General features: G+C 39.9%; 1 protein-coding gene across 3 annotated transcripts in view; it reads left to right on the forward strand.

Annotated features, from left to right (window-relative positions):
* Positions 1–1,816: 1,816 nt before the first annotated feature.
* Positions 1,817–17,395, forward strand: part of TRPC7 (transient receptor potential cation channel, subfamily C, member 7) — a 141,072-nt gene continuing 125,493 nt past the window's right edge. For all 3 annotated transcript variants that reach the window (XM_011969179.1, XM_011969181.1, XM_011969182.1), the window contains exons 1-2: positions 1,817–2,034; positions 9,846–10,623. In XM_011969179.1, coding sequence (XP_011824569.1) covers positions 2,033–2,034; positions 9,846–10,623 — 780 coding nt within the window. In that variant the 5' untranslated portion in view covers positions 1,817–2,032. The remainder of the gene's footprint in view (positions 2,035–9,845; positions 10,624–17,395) is intronic.

A 17,395-nucleotide genomic window follows, 5' to 3' on the forward strand; every position in this document is an offset into this window, starting at 1 on the left:
TTTTTAGAATGATATTTTATCCAACAAAGCATAATTATTAATATTGTAAAGCTTGTGTGGAGGCTTATAAGAATAAAATTCACTTATTACCAGTCTTTGGAGGATTTTGTTGTTGTTGGTTTCTTTGCTCTTCAAGACAGGATCTCACTCTGTCACACAGGCTGGAGTGCAGTGGCATGATCTCAGCTCACTGTAACCTCAGCCTCCTAGGTTCAAGTGATCCTCATGTCTCAGCCTCCCAAGTAGCTGGGACTACAGGTTCATGCCACCTTTCCCAGAACTAGAGAACTACCTTAACTTTTCTTGAGCAAGCAGAGGAGAAAGAACTTTCAAACTGGGTCAAGCATTGTGGCTCATGCCTGTAATCCCACCCCTTTGTGAGGCTGAGGCAGGAGAATAGCTTGAGCCCAGGAGTTCGAGACCAGCCTAGGCAACGTAGTAGGACACTGTCTCTACTAAAAAATTAAAAATTAGCTAGCTCTGGTGGTATGTGCCTGTATAGCTACTTTGGAGGGTGAGGGAAGAGGATCACTTGAGCCTGGGAGGTCAAGGCTACAGTAAGCCATGATTGTACCACTGTGAGACCCTGTCTCAAATTTTTAAAAAATTAAAAGGAACATTCAAACTTATCATGCACACCTTAAGTGTGAGCTCTTTGGAGTTATTTGTATATGATTTTTCAATTATCACCACAACAATTGGTAAAAGATATTATAAACCCTATTGTTACCCACCATTCACATATGAGAAGACTGAGATTCAATGGGTTTATTGTCATGTCTAAAGTCACACAGTTAATAAGTGAATCAAAATCCCAAGGTCTTTTCCCACATACCATGTTATATCCAGAGAAAATACTAGTAGCATATTAATAAACCAATGCAATCTCATTTGGATGTAAAACTAGAATGGTCACGTGTACATTATAAGCAACTCTTTATCCCTAAGTATTGCACGTGCACACAGCAACAGTTTTACAGAGTGTCAGTTATTAAGCCGTGAATTGATTTCAGAGAATAACCACTCTGATTTATTGGTCAGTTACCCAGGTAGATTGTAGAAGCAATTGTGATTTTTCTTACACAGGCAATATTTCAATTAAGATGGTTTCTCTCCAATGATGTCATTAAAGTACCTCAGTGTTTAAGAATCATAGACCATTTGGTAACATAGCAATTGGTGAGTGTGGGAACTGTTAGGGAAATGGTATTTTGGATTGAGAATTTGCTTTCAAAAAGTGGAAAGTTGCAAATGAAACCTAATCCTTTTAGTCTTGTTACTAATGTGAGACTTACTCTACCCCACTGAACCAAAATAGTAAAGTTGGAAGATACATCACTCACAGAAGACAAAGTGTGGTGGGTTGATGAGACTTATGAAAGAAAACTACTTCTATCGCTCTTTAGGCTTCTCTGGTTTTAGTTTTCTTTTTAAACCCCTCCCTCTGTAAACACACAGACACAACAGGTAGGAAACCAACTCATTCCTCATTTGTTTAAACCAATGAGTATTCTGCCTCAGAAACCAGAACATGCTGCCTTATATAACGAGGTGTGTGTGTGTGTGTGTGTGTGTGTGTGTGTGTGTGTGTGTGTGTGATGTGCTGTTCTGGGACAGAGGAAGGGGCAGGTAGAAATCCTGAGGAGCTATGGTAGGAAGAAAGAGTTGCTACCTCCCTTTCAAGCTACGTCGGGAAGAGGGGGTGGGGACTATACCAACACATCACCACGCCGCATGCCACTCTCACACACAGATGCTTCTCCGTCATGTTCTCTGGGAAATTTCCCCCCGATTAGGAAAAGGACGGTAACACAGTTCTGCCTCGGAAGGAGAGTTTTTACCATTGCAGCACAAAGAACAGCGGAGCGCGCTTTCACATCGTTGCAACTCCACTCACTTGACCAGCTCTATACTTCAGCACCACGGAGAGCGGTACACCCTTGGCTGCCACCCATGGGGAGCCAGCTTCCCGCGACTCAGCACCGGATTCCGGTCATCTAGAGGAGGAACAAGCCTGCGTATTATACCCTCAATGTAAGCAGCTATGATGGTTCTTTCATATTGATCTTTTTTTCCAGTAGAGGTTGTGTTCTCGCTAAAATAGGGAATTGAACTTTTATTTATCAGCTTTCTTCTTCTACTGCACTGCTTAGATTTTTAGATAGATCTGAGGTCTTTCTTATTTGTTGAGTTGGTAGAAGAAATTTTTTTTTTCCTTCATTGAATGTCTAAGTTTTCAAAGCCATTTAGAAATAGACAACTCGTCTCAGTAGCCTACTCCTTTTGTGCTAGAGTAATACAGTTTTATTCCTAGAAGAGTGTGTATGTGTTGTCTCTTCTTTCCCTTCACTACTGACAGCTTTCTAATGTATTTATGTGGTTGTATATATCATAATATAAATATGGGGTTGAGAGGAGGGAGAGGGTTATATTCTAGTAAGCAGCCACCATTAAAGAACTACAGGTGGCAAAAAAAAGATTGTCATTTTTCTTTTTTTCTTGCTGAAAATATGATCTGAGCTATATATCTCCTTCAGACATCCATTTCAAAATAACAAATATGCTCCTAATGAAAGAGGTGTAATCTAGGCAGAGCTTTGAAACTCTGAATCTCCCCTTTAAGTTTGAAGTTGTAAATTCACTTACCTATGATTGAGTAGACACAACCAAAACGCTATTGCTATTAATTGTAATTTAAAGACATAATGGATTCAGGGTAGATTCAGAAAAGGCAATAATGATTGACCCTGCCTGGTGGCATTCAGTGAATTTTTGCCTCAGAATGCCACCTGCTGGTGAGTCCTATTTCTGAAGCACCAGGCACACATCAGATTTATGAATGAATTCACATTAAATCCAGAATATTCATTATGGATGTGGTGCAAATCCAATCTCCAAGATCTTTTTAACAATGATATTGATTCAACTATTTAAAAACTTACCAAACTTCTATGTCACAATTACCCTTTCATAAATATTTATTTCCAAAAACACTTGCTCCTAAACTTACGGGCATGTAGACTAGATAACTCCTTTAGGCAGTAATTAACCCAGAAAAAAATCAGAACTATGTGGAGCCTCGTTGAGGCTAATTGCAGAATGCATGTGGTATCTTGGATAAGAGATACCAGGAGCTCTTGCTTAGTAAAAGCAATCAGCATTTCCCTCCATATAAATATTCAGCATGTTACTTTTTTTTTTAGTATTGTCATTTCACAATATAAGGGCCTCTCTTACTTTCTCGGTAGTGGATGTTTATTTCAGACTCTTATCACAGAGGTCAGTGAAATCATCAAAAGGTTACACATATCTATTTTATTTCAAGAAAAATCTTTTTAAAACATAAAACTATCAAAACTTGTTTCAGCTCCACCTGGAGCTATACACAATGAGATACAGACATCCAGTTTCATAACTTCCAACTTCCAAAATAGGAAAATAAGGATTTTAAAAGTAAAAAGAAAAATAGAAGCACATACAAAGCACTAGTTATATTTAGATAGGTGGTACCTAGGGCAGTTTGAAAAAACTGAGGATAACTTCTTCTCTAAATGAAAATAAATTACAAATAGAAACATTTATTAGCACTCAGGAACACTAGACAATATTTTTATTCCAAGATGCAATAGAAAAACTATCTCACATTAGTAGAATTTTTTGGGAAGCATATCTTAATGTAATACATTTTAATGAGTAGAAGAAGGATACTTTGCTTGTTTCCTGTAGGATTAACTGGTAAAATGTATGAACTCGTGTATATCATGGGGGTAGTTAGGTGGGTATCTTTTTTCTTTATTTAAAGTACATATGTTGTACAAGCAAATTATTATCAGTAGCTTAGGTGGGAACTTAAATGCCTTAAACTCACAATTAATATAGTTGTAGTAAGCTAAAATAGAGCTAATAATATGCAATGTCACTAGAGCACTTACAAGGTGATGATAAACAGTTTACGTTCACTATCTCACCTCAACTTCAACAGAAAAAGGAAGGTGATACCTAGAAATAAGTTGGATGCCTTTGAAAATATGTAAAAATTTTCAGAAGTAGCATGAAGAAGTGAGAATGTCTCAATTTTCTGACTCAGTCACCAAAGGGTGTCATATGCCTTCTGATATTAGCTGCTTCATCTAGCAACTTATGGGCCATAATTTATAGTGGAGCTAATTAGAAACTGATTTTACTTAGGAATTCATACCTTATAAATGTTGTCAGTCATAAGCAGGAAATAACTGTTATAGAATTATATGGCTCCTATATTTTGTGAGAAGGAAGATGCTGGTAAACACCAACAGCTCCAATGTACTGATCTTCTTAAATGACCAACACAGATTCAAATATTTAGGAATGAATTAAGTTGGTTGACCAAGCACCATGTGCCAGGCGTCAGGAGTATAGGGCACCAGGTGCATATGCCATATACACGAGTATTCCCTACCCTCAAGGATCTTGAACTCTAATGGAGAAAGTTATAGTCTAAAGAAACTCAGAAAAAAAAAAAATCAGAAAGACAGAAAGAAGATGGCTGGCAGTGGCATACTAGCCAAAAGCACAGACTTTCAAAGCAGACAGACTAGACCCTTAACAGTGAGTCTACCTCTGGCATGTTGTGTAGCTTCAGAAAAGTGGTTAATTAATTTGACCATCACTTCATCATCTGTTAAATGGGAATGACAATAGCACCTAAACCATGTAATAGTTTGTGAGAACTTAAAATGATAATGCATATTCTCAAATGTGTTCGCTATACATTTTAATCATCTTCGGTTAATGATTTATGTACTTACCTCCTTTTTTATATGTTTATATTTACAATTCATTCATCATTATATTGCCATTTGTCTTTATGTCTGGCATTATTGTGTTGAGTACCTATAACATTAAATTTATCTTTATATCTTATTTGAAAAATAAATGAATAAATAAATATAAATGACAATGCACATAAATTACTCAGCATATAGCTGGTACATGGTTAATGTGAAACAAATGTTAATCACTATGATTAAATAGTCATTCAGGAAAATAGCTAAGCTTATCAGAAGATAATTTATTTAAAACAGTAATTTATGTAAAGCAGTTAGGACAGTGCCTACATGGTAAATGTGTAATGTATGTTAAATATAACTATTATATAGTCATTTAGAAAAATAGCTAAGCTGAGTATATCAATGTCCAGTAAAATGTGAGACAATTCTAATAATTGTGTACTTAAGTGCATTGATAGGTAAGATTTTGATCATTACTGTCATGGACATTTGTATATAGTGTTACGGTATCCAGGGCATTTGGTAGACATTATTTAATCTTCACTGTGCTCCTGAGGAACATGAGGAATGGGCTTTATCACTCCCGTTATTTTGGCAGGAGACCTGTGGTTTAGAAGAAGACTCCAAATAACTTGACTATTTTATCACTGTTGCTCTAGACTAATACTCAGAAAACGTACTCTTGGGAGAAGATGCCCAGAGCAAAGCTGGGTTTTCCTGGGTGTTTGATCTGACTCCTAGATTCTGTTTGGTTCTATTTCCAGTAGGGGAATATTACAGGCTGAATTGATTTTAAGATTGGATAATTTCCATAGAGACCTTTGATACATGTAGCAATTTTAGACAAGAGACAACAAATATCTCTAAAAAGACATTTTGATTAAGTGGCCTTTTCTTCTTCAGTAATTAAGCACAATTTCTGTCTCTAAAAGCCTTTATGGCCATGCTCATGTGCAGCTGGACTTAGGGCACAAGATTCATACTTTTCATGGATCAATGACATCTGGCTTCCTTCAGACTGGCTGATGCATCTGTAAGAGCAGCTTGATAAAAATAGCAACTGAAGGATCAAGAGGGAGTTTAATAATCAGTCTTCCTCTCATATATGGTTTTGTTTCCACTGGAATCCTTCTTCCGAATGACATCAAATGTCAGTTGTATGCACTTCTGGAAAATGTAAAACATAGTATCTAACTGGGGTATTTAATCACTCATTATCTCAATAATACATGCAAACAAATACGTATTTGTGTTCAAAGTTCACTTTTAAGAAAAATACTAAAATAAGGCAATCAAATTCCAAATGCATTTTAGGGAGATTCGTTTTGCTTATCATTGGCCCTAAAACTGTGATAGGATCACCAGAGTTCAGCAGGGCGGCACATCTGATTCATGAGTGTGAGCTTTGGCCACCAACTACTATGAACCATGTGACTTTATCTGACACATCATCTTTTGTGGATTCTTTCCAACCCATGTGATATATATAGCTAAAACATGAATATCTGTGATATCAAGATTAAACAGCAAGGATATGGTGGCTGAATATATTCACAAGTGCATAAATGTTTAAAAAGCATCATTAGAGGGATATTAGGGTAAGAGGTAGTCAGAGCTAATAAAAAGCCCACAGTGAGGTTAAAAGGCCTCCATCAATATGTGCATCAATTCTCATGGCTTCATAGTCTATTGTGAAGCCCCTCGCATTGGACGCAATTTCACTGAGTAGCATATGCCATTATCTGCTTATATGCATACATGACTTTAACGCTCATAAGGTTTCATTTTTAACGCTAAATTCTGCTAGGAAAGGAGCAGAACCGACAATTTTGTGAGCATCCAAATGTGTTTCAAGGCTGAGGTTTTAAAGGCTGCAAAAGAGTCTTGTTTATTTCTTACTACATCTGGGTGTCTGCTTTCAAGGGCATTCAGAAAAATGCATGTCACATGGTGAGGAAATTTTAACATCTGCCAAGTACTAGCTATACACATATATTCTTTTCTTTGATAAAACATAGTTATTATAGAAACATCAAGATTTATATGATGCCCTACCCTTGTGCAGAAATTATTTGTCCAAAGTCTTAGGACCTAAGATTTAGTGTTTTCACTTGGCCTACCGGAGTTTCCTCATCTAAAAGATGAGAATGCTAATACTTTGCTTTTTACGTTTTGTTTTGTTCTGCTTTGTAATGAGTGGAATGAATAAACAATGCTTGAATATCCTTTAAGTTTGTAGGCTGCAGTGTCTGTGATATTCACAGGGACTCTGAATTTAGATTGGGTACTTATGTGTTCCTTGTGAAATATTTCTCTGCTATGACTTGGTTCAGTAGTCATTAAATTTCCTTTGAGTTAATCTCTCCATGGCTTGTTGCTGTGTAATAGTTGGGTATCCTTGACCTTGTAGTCTGACCTATTCTCCCTCTTGAGCAGACCTCTAATGGAAAAGTGACGTGGAATCAAGCTGTAGTGCCGGCTTCTTCTTAGACAGCTGCTGTTTCGTATCTGACACACTGCTCAGATGCTCTTGAGTGTAAACTGCTTTTTCTCAGGTTGGGTTGTGATGGCTAAGTCTAATAAAGTGGTTTTGAGAGAAGTAGAAGCCTATCGTAGGACAGGCTGAGTACTTCCATGAAAAAGATTATCATCAGTCTTCCTTGGGTTCAACTTCTACCTGTGTGTGTGTGTGCCCAGATGACAGGCCTTGAAACTAAGTCCATTACATCTCCTGAAACAAAGCCTCTTGGGAATACAAATGGGGTAACTGCTTAGCTTTCAACTCAGTAACTTTCTCTTTCTGAAAACCCTATAATAATAAGTGCCTGCACACTATTTGTGAATCTTTCTCTCCTGTAAATGTTTCTCTGGGATTCCTAATCCACAGTCTGCCTTTGGTACCAATGAACAGACTGTCTCTGGAATGATGGCATTGTTGAAAAGAATGGGCTCAGAAGGATCTCATGAACTTGAATTCTGACAGTCTTTTCCCCAGCAATCTTTTATCAAAGTGCACTTTTAAAAAGTGGACGGTGGTTCAGACGCTCTTCCTAAAGGTGTACAGAGCTCTCGGTTAGGATTTATCACCCACGGTTGCCTTTTGAGGGAGTTGCCCATAATTATTCTTTTTATTTTGTGCAGATAAAGAAGTTAGCTCCACTGTATAATTTAGCAGCTTTTCCCAAGGGAAGTGTGACTCAGCTCCAGGCAGGATTAGAGTACCAAGATATGATCCCCATTCTTTGCTTTATACCAGACATAGGGCCCCCAAGGAACTAAAACCGAAAAGGTTTGAGCAGGTTGAGCAGATCAAAAGGTAAAATGAGCAGAAAACTAAATGGAGTCCCCAATTTAAACATTCACAAGGCTAATTGGATGACTTTTTAAAATCTCAAAACATTGGATTTAATTTTAAAGCCTTTCTCTGTAATCATTTTTGTTTGATTATTTTTTTAAAATGGCTAAAGTGAAATATTAAGTATTGTTTATGCATGAAGACATGATGAATGTTAAAAAAAAAAACAATTCTCTGGGACCATGGAAAATAGTTAAAAACAAATATCCAAGTACTTACTCTTTAAAAAAGATACACTCGTTAAAATTTATGCCATTCTAATATTCTCTGAATAATGTGAGTGGAGGTAGAGTAGAAAAGAAAAATAGAAAATACAGGTAGAACCAATTGGAGAATCAACAACATTTAAGATGTCCAAGTTGGTAAAGGCTTAGGAAACACCTGGTCCAGCCCCTCTATTCCATAGTTATTTGAGATCTAGAAGCTGGGACCTGCTCAAGGTCTCAAGGCTGGCTAGAGATGGCATATCCCCAACTTAAGCTTAAATTACACAGTAGCTGTTATTGTCTCTAGTTTGCTGTTTCAACACCTTGGCAACGTAAGTTTGGGTAACTTACACTGTCCAAGACTGGCAAATGGTGGAGCCAGGATTCCTACTCTAAACCTCCTAACTCCAAAGTCTGCCTTTCAGCCTCTCTACTCTTAGTATCTTCATCTGAGGATGAGGATGATAATAGCACCTTCCTCATAGATTTGATGCAAGAATTACACAAGTTAATACATGTGAAGCTCTTAATATAATACCTGGCATATAGTAGGTGCTTAATAAATGTTAACTGCTATTATTAGTAGCATTAGTATTAAGCTCTACACTAGGCCACACTGGGAAACAGCAATAAGTAAGAAGCGGACCCAGCATGTAAGTTGAGCTATTTCTTCCATCCATGTAAAAATCCAGGCTCAATATTAAGAAGCTAAGGCTGAATTCTCTCAGAAGGGTTGCTTCAGTGGCCATCAGCAAGGGGCAATGATTCTAGTCCTGTTTCCTGCCACATCTTGCCCTTTAATAGGTGCTTAGGTTGCGTGTGGACCAGAAAGCACTGTTCCCATAGAGAATAGCACAGAATGTAGAAACAGACACGTGTGGCATGCATGCATGTTGCTGCAGTTTTGCCATGGTGCAGGAGCTCATTCAGGGGGAAACATCTGAACCGAAGGCAGCCGTATTTGTGATGGCCAACTCTATGGCACAGCCCTTGGAGAGCTGGGCATAAAAAGAGGCAAGAGGGAACAGAATAAAACCTACATTGACTTATACTTTCTACACACAAATTATCTCATTTAATCCTCCTACAGACTCTGCAGCACATGTAAGTTATCCGCATTGAGCAGGTTGGAAAACTGAAGCACCGAGGGGTTTAGTGGCTCTCTCAACTTTATACAAATGGAAATAAAACCAATAGCCTTCAGCCATACCACCATCCCACACCCATCCTCCATCTATTATTAGGGTCCTTCCAGATCCATTTTTCAGCTCTGCCACCCCGTCTCCACCCAAGGCATATAGAGACAGACAACTGAGTCATATTCTACCACTTGAAAGAAATAGTTCAGGTAACCCAGTGTGTCTGAATCTTGATGATTGAGACAATGATTTGTAAGACTGCACAATTCCTCATAGGATTCCAAGCATGATATTCTTTGTGTATCTCAACAATTGTGTGCTCTACTGCTAGGGAATCCGCAGGAAAGTAACCTGGCATCTTTGCCCTGTCCCATAGGTTGGGGAGCAGCACCTTCAAAAACATGCAGCGCCGGCACACAACGCTGAGGGAGAAGGGCCGTCGCCAGGCCATCCGGGGTCCCGCCTACATGTTCAACGAGAAGGGCACCAGCCTGACGGCCGAGGAGGAACGCTTCCTGGACTCAGCTGAGTATGGCAACATCCCGGTGGTCCGGAAAATGCTGGAGGAGTCCAAGACCCTCAACTTCAACTGCGTGGACTACATGGGGCAGAACGCGCTGCAGCTGGCCGTGGGCAACGAGCACCTAGAGGTCACGGAGCTGCTGCTAAAGAAGGAGAACCTGGCACGGGTCGGGGACGCGCTGCTGCTGGCCATCAGCAAGGGCTACGTGCGCATCGTGGAGGCCATCCTCAACCACCCGGCCTTCGCGCAGGGCCAGCGCCTGACGCTCAGCCCGCTGGAACAGGAGCTGCGTGATGACGACTTCTATGCCTACGACGAGGACGGCACGCGCTTCTCCCACGACATCACGCCCATCATCCTGGCGGCGCACTGCCAGGAGTATGAGATCGTGCACATCCTGCTGCTCAAGGGTGCCCGTATCGAGAGGCCCCATGACTACTTCTGCAAGTGCACTGAGTGCACCGAGAAACAGCGGAAAGACTCCTTCAGCCACTCGCGCTCGCGCATGAACGCCTACAAAGGACTGGCGAGTGCCGCCTACTTGTCCCTGTCCAGCGAAGACCCTGTCCTCACCGCCCTGGAGCTCAGCAACGAGTTAGCCAGACTAGCCAACATCGAGACTGAATTCAAGGTAACTCTCCCACTTAGTACCCTGCAGGCAGGTTGCCCAAGGGGCTCTTGCGCGTGTGTCCAGTGCGAAATGGGTTGTCTTCAAATCTAAGAAAGGGGGAAACCTCGGGATCTTACTAGGCAGGCCCAGGGGAGGAGGGGAACACATCTCACCTATAAGAGGTAGGCCTGAGGAAAAGCAGCCCTCTGGGTGAAATATTTTAAACTACATAAATACGGTAAGAAGTGACTTGAGTACAAATCCATGCAGTAAAAGACGAGTGCAGGCAGGATTATGTTGTGGTTCTGATGTCAGTGCCTTAGCTCTGTCTCAGGGAGTTCAGGAGTGTCTAGGATACCTAAGGACCTGTGGTTATTTCCTAGCGCAAGGCTTAGACTTCTTGATTGTTTCACCTACGTGGCTTTGATTTGTCTTGTTCACATCTCTGTCTCATCCTGGAATGTTTTGATCAGTCTCAGTCTAACAAGAAGACCTGGCTGCAGCTTTTCTTAAACCTGGGAAGCTCTTGCCATTTTCTTGTCAATGGGCTGAGGAGGAGGTTTAGGAAAATAAAAATGAAACTGTCTCTGTAGAGCTGAGTTTGTCAAACTAGTAGGTGAGCCCAAGTGAAAGCTCTGTAATTCAATCACCCTGAGAACACCTAGACCTGCCAGGCCAGCCTAGAGGATGGAAACCCATCTCCAAAGTGCATTTTTCAATAGCAGGCCTGTGCTTTGTCAATTGACATTCCACCTGAAAGAGAAAACTTCCTAAAGTAGGAAATTCTTTTCACACAATGTTTAATAAAAATAAGAGCAATTTTTTTTTTCCTTTTTTGAGATGGAGTCTTGCACTGTCAACCAGGCTAGAGTCCAGTGGCATGAACTCAGCCCACTGCAAGCTCTGCCTCCTGGGTTCAAGCCATTCTCCTGCCTCAGCCTCCCAAGTAGCTGGGACTACAGGTGACTGCCACCATGTCCGGCAAATTTTTTGTATTTTTAATTGAGACAGGGTTTCACCGTGTTAGCCAGGATGGTCTCGATCTCCTGACCTCATGATCTGCCCACCTCGGCCCCCCAAAATGCTGAGATTATAGGCATAAGCCACTGCGCCCAGCCAAGAGCAAATATTTAGTGGGCAGTTATTGTGTGCCTAGCACTAACCACTTTATCTATATGATCTTATTTAATCTTCTCAGCAACCAGATGACTTGAGTACTGTTATTAGCCTCATTTTATATGAAGGCGCAGAAGTAGACAGAGGATCATATAGCCAGTAAATAGCAAAACCATTGTTCTAATCTATGCACTCAGACCCCAGAGTCAACTCAGCCACTTCAGGAAACTGAGGGCCAGAGCCTTGCTTGTATAACAAGCTTTTCAGGTTTCACTTGTTTTTACATGAATGATAGAGGATCCTTCACTGCAGAAGGTATAGCTGGAAGAGTAGGAACCACAACTGGGCTCATTATTTCTCATCCTGCCATTCAACCACAGACTATCATGTGCTACATGCCATACAAAGAGGTATTGCACACAGAGCTGTTACCGCAAGTGAAAACTTCATGATCCAAACTAGATGTCGTTGGAGGAGCTGCCCTGTTTGGCATACAATTATACGGCCAAGAATGGGTACCAGCTCACAGAAAGGAAGGTTCTCCTGGGCTGCATTTTTCAGGGAAGGCTCAAAGGAGATGTAATTGGGTTGGGCCTTAATGAGTAGGAGTGTTTGGGTCATTAGGAAGAGAGAGTAGGCATTTGGAGGAGGTAAGTGAAGATGAGGTCCAGAATGGGCCAGAGCAGGGAGGGTGAGTAGTTCCATGTGACTCAAATACAAGCTTCCGGTAGGCCATTCAGGAGGAATGCTGAAGAGATCAGTTGGGGAAGGATCTCAAAGGACCCAGCAGGTCAGGCTGAGCACTTTTAACGTTGTCTTGTAGGAAAGGGAGAGCGGTGGAAAGTTTGTAATTAGGGAACTAAAGTGATGAGAACTAGAGTTTGGGAAATTAATTTGTCTGGTAAATAAGAATTGGAGAATTTGGAGTGTGAGGCACTGGGACTGAAGAGGGAGAAAATTTTGTTGTATGTAGGTGAGGTCATGGAAGCCTCTCTGTAGGAAGATGCTCATGCCATAAGCCAGGGACAGAAAGGCCAGGCCAAGAGGAGGTTGCAGGGCCCCACAAATTGGGACTAGAAAAGAATTCTTTAAGAAGTTTACTTTATGTCATCTGTCCTCCACCTGAGACCCAACCACTAAATTGAAGCCACTTCTCTAAATCCTACATTGTTTGGTCTCATCTGAAAAACTTGGTGGATGTAGAGGTAGAGATTACTGAAAGAAACTCTTAAGGAATATAGCCTCTTTTTTCTTTTTTTCTGTACAATAAACCTTACTCACCAACATTAAGGTCAAGGATGTGCTGAGGAAAATTGGTTGAACTTTGCTTGTTGCACAGTCTTCAGACCTATTCTGCATTGGCCATGTGAAAGGAATGGCTAAACTAATTAATTCAGATATTTCAAGCCAAAAAGTTTTTTAAAAATTCAAGCCAAAACAAGATTTTTTTGGATTAGATTATCTGGAAAATTGCACAATTCTCTACTGTATCTGGGAGCATGCCAGCCTTGCTAAATAAAATGATACTAAACTAACATTTGGAATTACAACTGAGCCAATTTTTTTTAGTAAAACTCAAATCTGGCATATTTCAGTATTTGCAATATCTGAAACTGGAAGTTCATTTGAAAGCATCTACTATGATATTTTGATTTTAAAAGTAAATATGAAAATTTTGGACAATTTTTTATTTTAAAAGTAAATATGAAAATTGTGGACAATTAAGAAGACCAGTAATGTAATGAAAAATCCTTTCTACAATGCAGTTACTTGGAACAAGAGTTTGCATCAATACATTTGCTGGCTATTAACATCCACCTAGTCACCTTTGTTTGAAGTAATGTCTTTTGGATTGTCGACAAATGGCACATTATAAATTAACATAACTGTTCCTTTAGTACTTTATTGCTTATTCAGCTAGCCTTATATGTGCATTCCTGACATTATAAATCTTAGAGGAGAGCAGTTTAGCAGGAAAGAAGTCAAATTGTAATAAAAAAAATAATAATAAAGAGCAAGAGAGTGTCTTCTAAAATGCACTATTTCTGAATCCATTCTGCTTTCAAGGGACCACATGTTGCTGCTTGTAGCCACATATTATGGAGATGATCTGATGCCACCAAATGTGTAAAAAACTATCAGATTCTTATTGGAAATGTCATATGTCATCCTCCACATCCCCTAAAATACTCATTCGGGGAAAACCTCTTCCTGACTAGGAAGCATCATCCATGAAAAATAGTTTTCCCAGGCTATTGTTTTTGGAGTCACTTTAATTTATCACCAGAATAGACACTAGTCATTAACAAAAATTGCAGCCAATGTCAAGGTCTTCAGCAAATTGTGGCTGGAGTTAGATGCCTGCTGGCAAGTCGTTATTTTTTGGTGTAGAAATCATGTAGCTGTTCAAGGATTTTCTTATGTCTCTCTCATCTTGGATCTAGAAAGATATTAAAACTTGATGTGGTCACTGGGGCCTCCCTGGTGCCTTGTGTGGCACCCAATAAGCTAGTGAGCATTCCAGAAATACTTGATGAAGGGAATAAAGGAAATCCTAAAAGGATAATCATTTCAACTAATGAGGCACTTGACTCCTTTTCTTTATGGTTTAAACTCTTCCTCCATGGGTGGATTTAATAGCGGCATTTGATGGACATAGTGAAACGAGGAAGCTGTAAAGAAAGTTACAAGCTGGTTGGGGGGACAAAGTCCATACACATTAAATAGCTGTTCCCAATCATTTGCTTCACTGTATGGTGATGGAGGGCAAAGTGTGTCTTCTTGATCTTCCCCACAGTACCTAAAATGGGTTTTGGGAGCACTGCCAACAAATGACATTTTGGTTGATTGGTTTTTCTATGCAGTAAGAGCCAGAGAAAAGGAAATTAGTGTGAGCTGGACTTCTCAGAAGTGCTTCATCCTTGTGGAATATGCGCTCTCTGTGTAGAGGCACCTAGAGTAGCAAGGAAAAATAAAAAAATTGTCTACTTCAGTTGGGTAACAGCCACCAAGAACACAGTGTGATGTCTGCAGCTCTCCTGAATTAATCTGCTTGGTTTTCTTCACTGATCATCTTTGTGATAAAATTGCTTAGGGTCCATTTTATTTTGCTAGTCTCCTTTATTTGCTTCCCAGTCAAATTCCTGGGCATTTTGTCTATGCATTTTATTTTTCTGTGGAGCTTTTATTTCAAAATGATTCGAGGAATTAATATTTCTTCCAACTGAGTTATGAAAACAGCAATGCCTGATGGGGCAGAGTGGGGACATGGAAAGAAAAGATGACAAGGGAATATTGTAGAGTGAGGTTTAGGACTTTGGAAGGAAAGAGAAAGCAGTATGGGGTAGGGGTATCTCTCTTGCTTTCTCATCTTTCGCTTACATTTAAAAGCATCCAGTGCGCCCGAATCAGAGACTGTGGAAGCCTCACAAACACTGTATTGCAGTTATTTAACATCTAGTGGTTCTGAAGAATAACAAAGCTACAAGTAAGAAGGCTCTTCCTGTTGACAAAATAGCATGGAGGTTGTGGATGGTGCTTCAGTCACAAGCAATTTATCCTTTGAGACCTCAGAGAGGAAGAGTAGGGCCAAGAACTAACTTTATCCTACTTAAAGTGGTAATGATTTTTCTGTTTATCAATGGGTTGTTAACCACATGTATTATGAAAAATAGATGATGAATTATGTATTAATGTTTGCGCTGTCATCTAAAGACTCGTGAAAATTCTCTGGGCCTAAAATACTACAAAATAAAAGTGCAAATAATGATAAATAAGACCAATTTGCCACCTGCTATGATCTCTAGAGAGATCACATTGTGGAAGGTAAAGATGTTTAGGTGATAGTTTGCAATCTGCTTACAAACTTATCAGAATAGAAAAGGGAAGAGTGAGGAGAAGGAGTGACTTTGTCTCATTGTGCCAGGGCTTAGAGCACATCTAACCTCTGGTTGTGTGCAGCCAGGGAGACAGGAAGCTTGGGGAAAGGCCCCCACCTGGGCTGCAGGCTGAATAAGCCTATTGCCCCAGCTTTCAGTGTTTGCACCAGTTTCTCAAATACTTTGAATCATTTTAGAATTTTTAAATGTTATAGTCCAACACCCTGGGAAAAATATTATACATTTCCTTGAAGTTTGAAAGCTTGGCTGGGGGTATAAATAAATGCCTGCTTAACATTCAGGAAATGACTTGAAAATTGTTTCCTTTTCTATTGGGAAAATATTTTTTAAGTTGTGAAGGCTGCAGGCCTTAAAAGGATGTTTTATGTGTGTGATGTGTGCCTGTGTGTGTAAGACAGAATCTAGAAGAAAAGTCCTCAAAGCGTGAGCTTATACATTTGGCCGTACCTATCCACAGGTTCCACATCAATGGATTCAGCCAACTGTAGATGGAAAATATTCGGAAAAAAATAAACAAAAAATCACAATACAATAAAAACAATACAAATAAATAAAACACAGTAGAACAATTATTCGCATAGCATTTACATTGTATTGGGTATTATACATTCTCTGGAAATGATTTAAAGTATATAGGATATGCATAGGTTATATGCAAATATGATGCCATTTTATATCAGGGACTTGAGTACCCTCAGATTTTGGTAGGGGGGAAGGTCATGGAACTAATCATCTGCAGATACTGAGGGACGACTGTATACTATCCCTAATCCCCTCAGGGATCTGTGTCCCTCTAGTCCTGTGTTTGAGCATCTGATGATGCAGAAATGTGAGTAGAGGAAAGAAAGCTGGTGGATGTCAGGTGATGAGTTGATGGAACTGCCACTCACTAAGCATACACAGGTGAAATGTAATCAAAGTGTGAATGCCTTTCCTCGGGGCCACACTGGGGCCTGGTCACAGGACCTTATACCTGAAAGCAAGATCCAGGGACTGGCTTATCTCCAGAGAAGGGACAAAGTGACTTCTGCTTATGTTAGCTTTTTTTTTTTTTTTTCTATTTTTCTGCCTACGTGTCTAGGGGAATGCTTTTGCCAGAGCATTCATTAATGAGTCATCACAGGAAAATGAGTCAATTAATGTGTCCTTTAATAACAACTTTTCATTGGGTCACAAATAATGCCTAAAATTAGGTGATGTTTCTCTTCTAGGGTCTATGTCATGAGTATCTGCCTCCAAGATACAGGGAGACAGTATGCTCTGGGTGGCAGTTATTTGAGTGTGATAAAAGAGACAAGCGCAGAGGGGCAGGTCCTGGAGGGCACCCATTGCACCATGCTTCATCTCCTGGAGGCTGAAGAGTGGACAGTGAGGAGCTTGACCCTGGAACCAGACTGACCTGGTTCTCTCTCCTACCAACCATGTAATCTTGGGCATCTATTGGAAGTTAGTTTCCTCATTTGAAAAATGGAGGGTAGGATACAATCATGTATTACTTAATGAAGATATGTCCTGAGAAATGCATTGTTAAGCATTTCATCACTGTGTGAATATCATAGAGTGTTCCTACCCAAACCTAGATGATACAGTTCACTACACACCTGGGCTATGTGGGATAGCCTATTGATCCCAGGCTATACACCTGTGCGGCATATTACTGTCCTGAACACTGTAGACAGTTGTAATATAGTGGTCAGAATTTGTGTATATAACATATCTAAATAGGAAAGGCACAGTAAAATATGGTATAAAAATTTTTAATGATATACCTGGATAGG

Source organism: Mandrillus leucophaeus, unplaced genomic scaffold, assembly GCF_000951045.1.
Source record: "Mandrillus leucophaeus isolate KB7577 unplaced genomic scaffold, Mleu.le_1.0 Scaffold88, whole genome shotgun sequence".
Lineage (NCBI taxonomy): Eukaryota > Metazoa > Chordata > Mammalia > Primates > Cercopithecidae > Mandrillus > Mandrillus leucophaeus.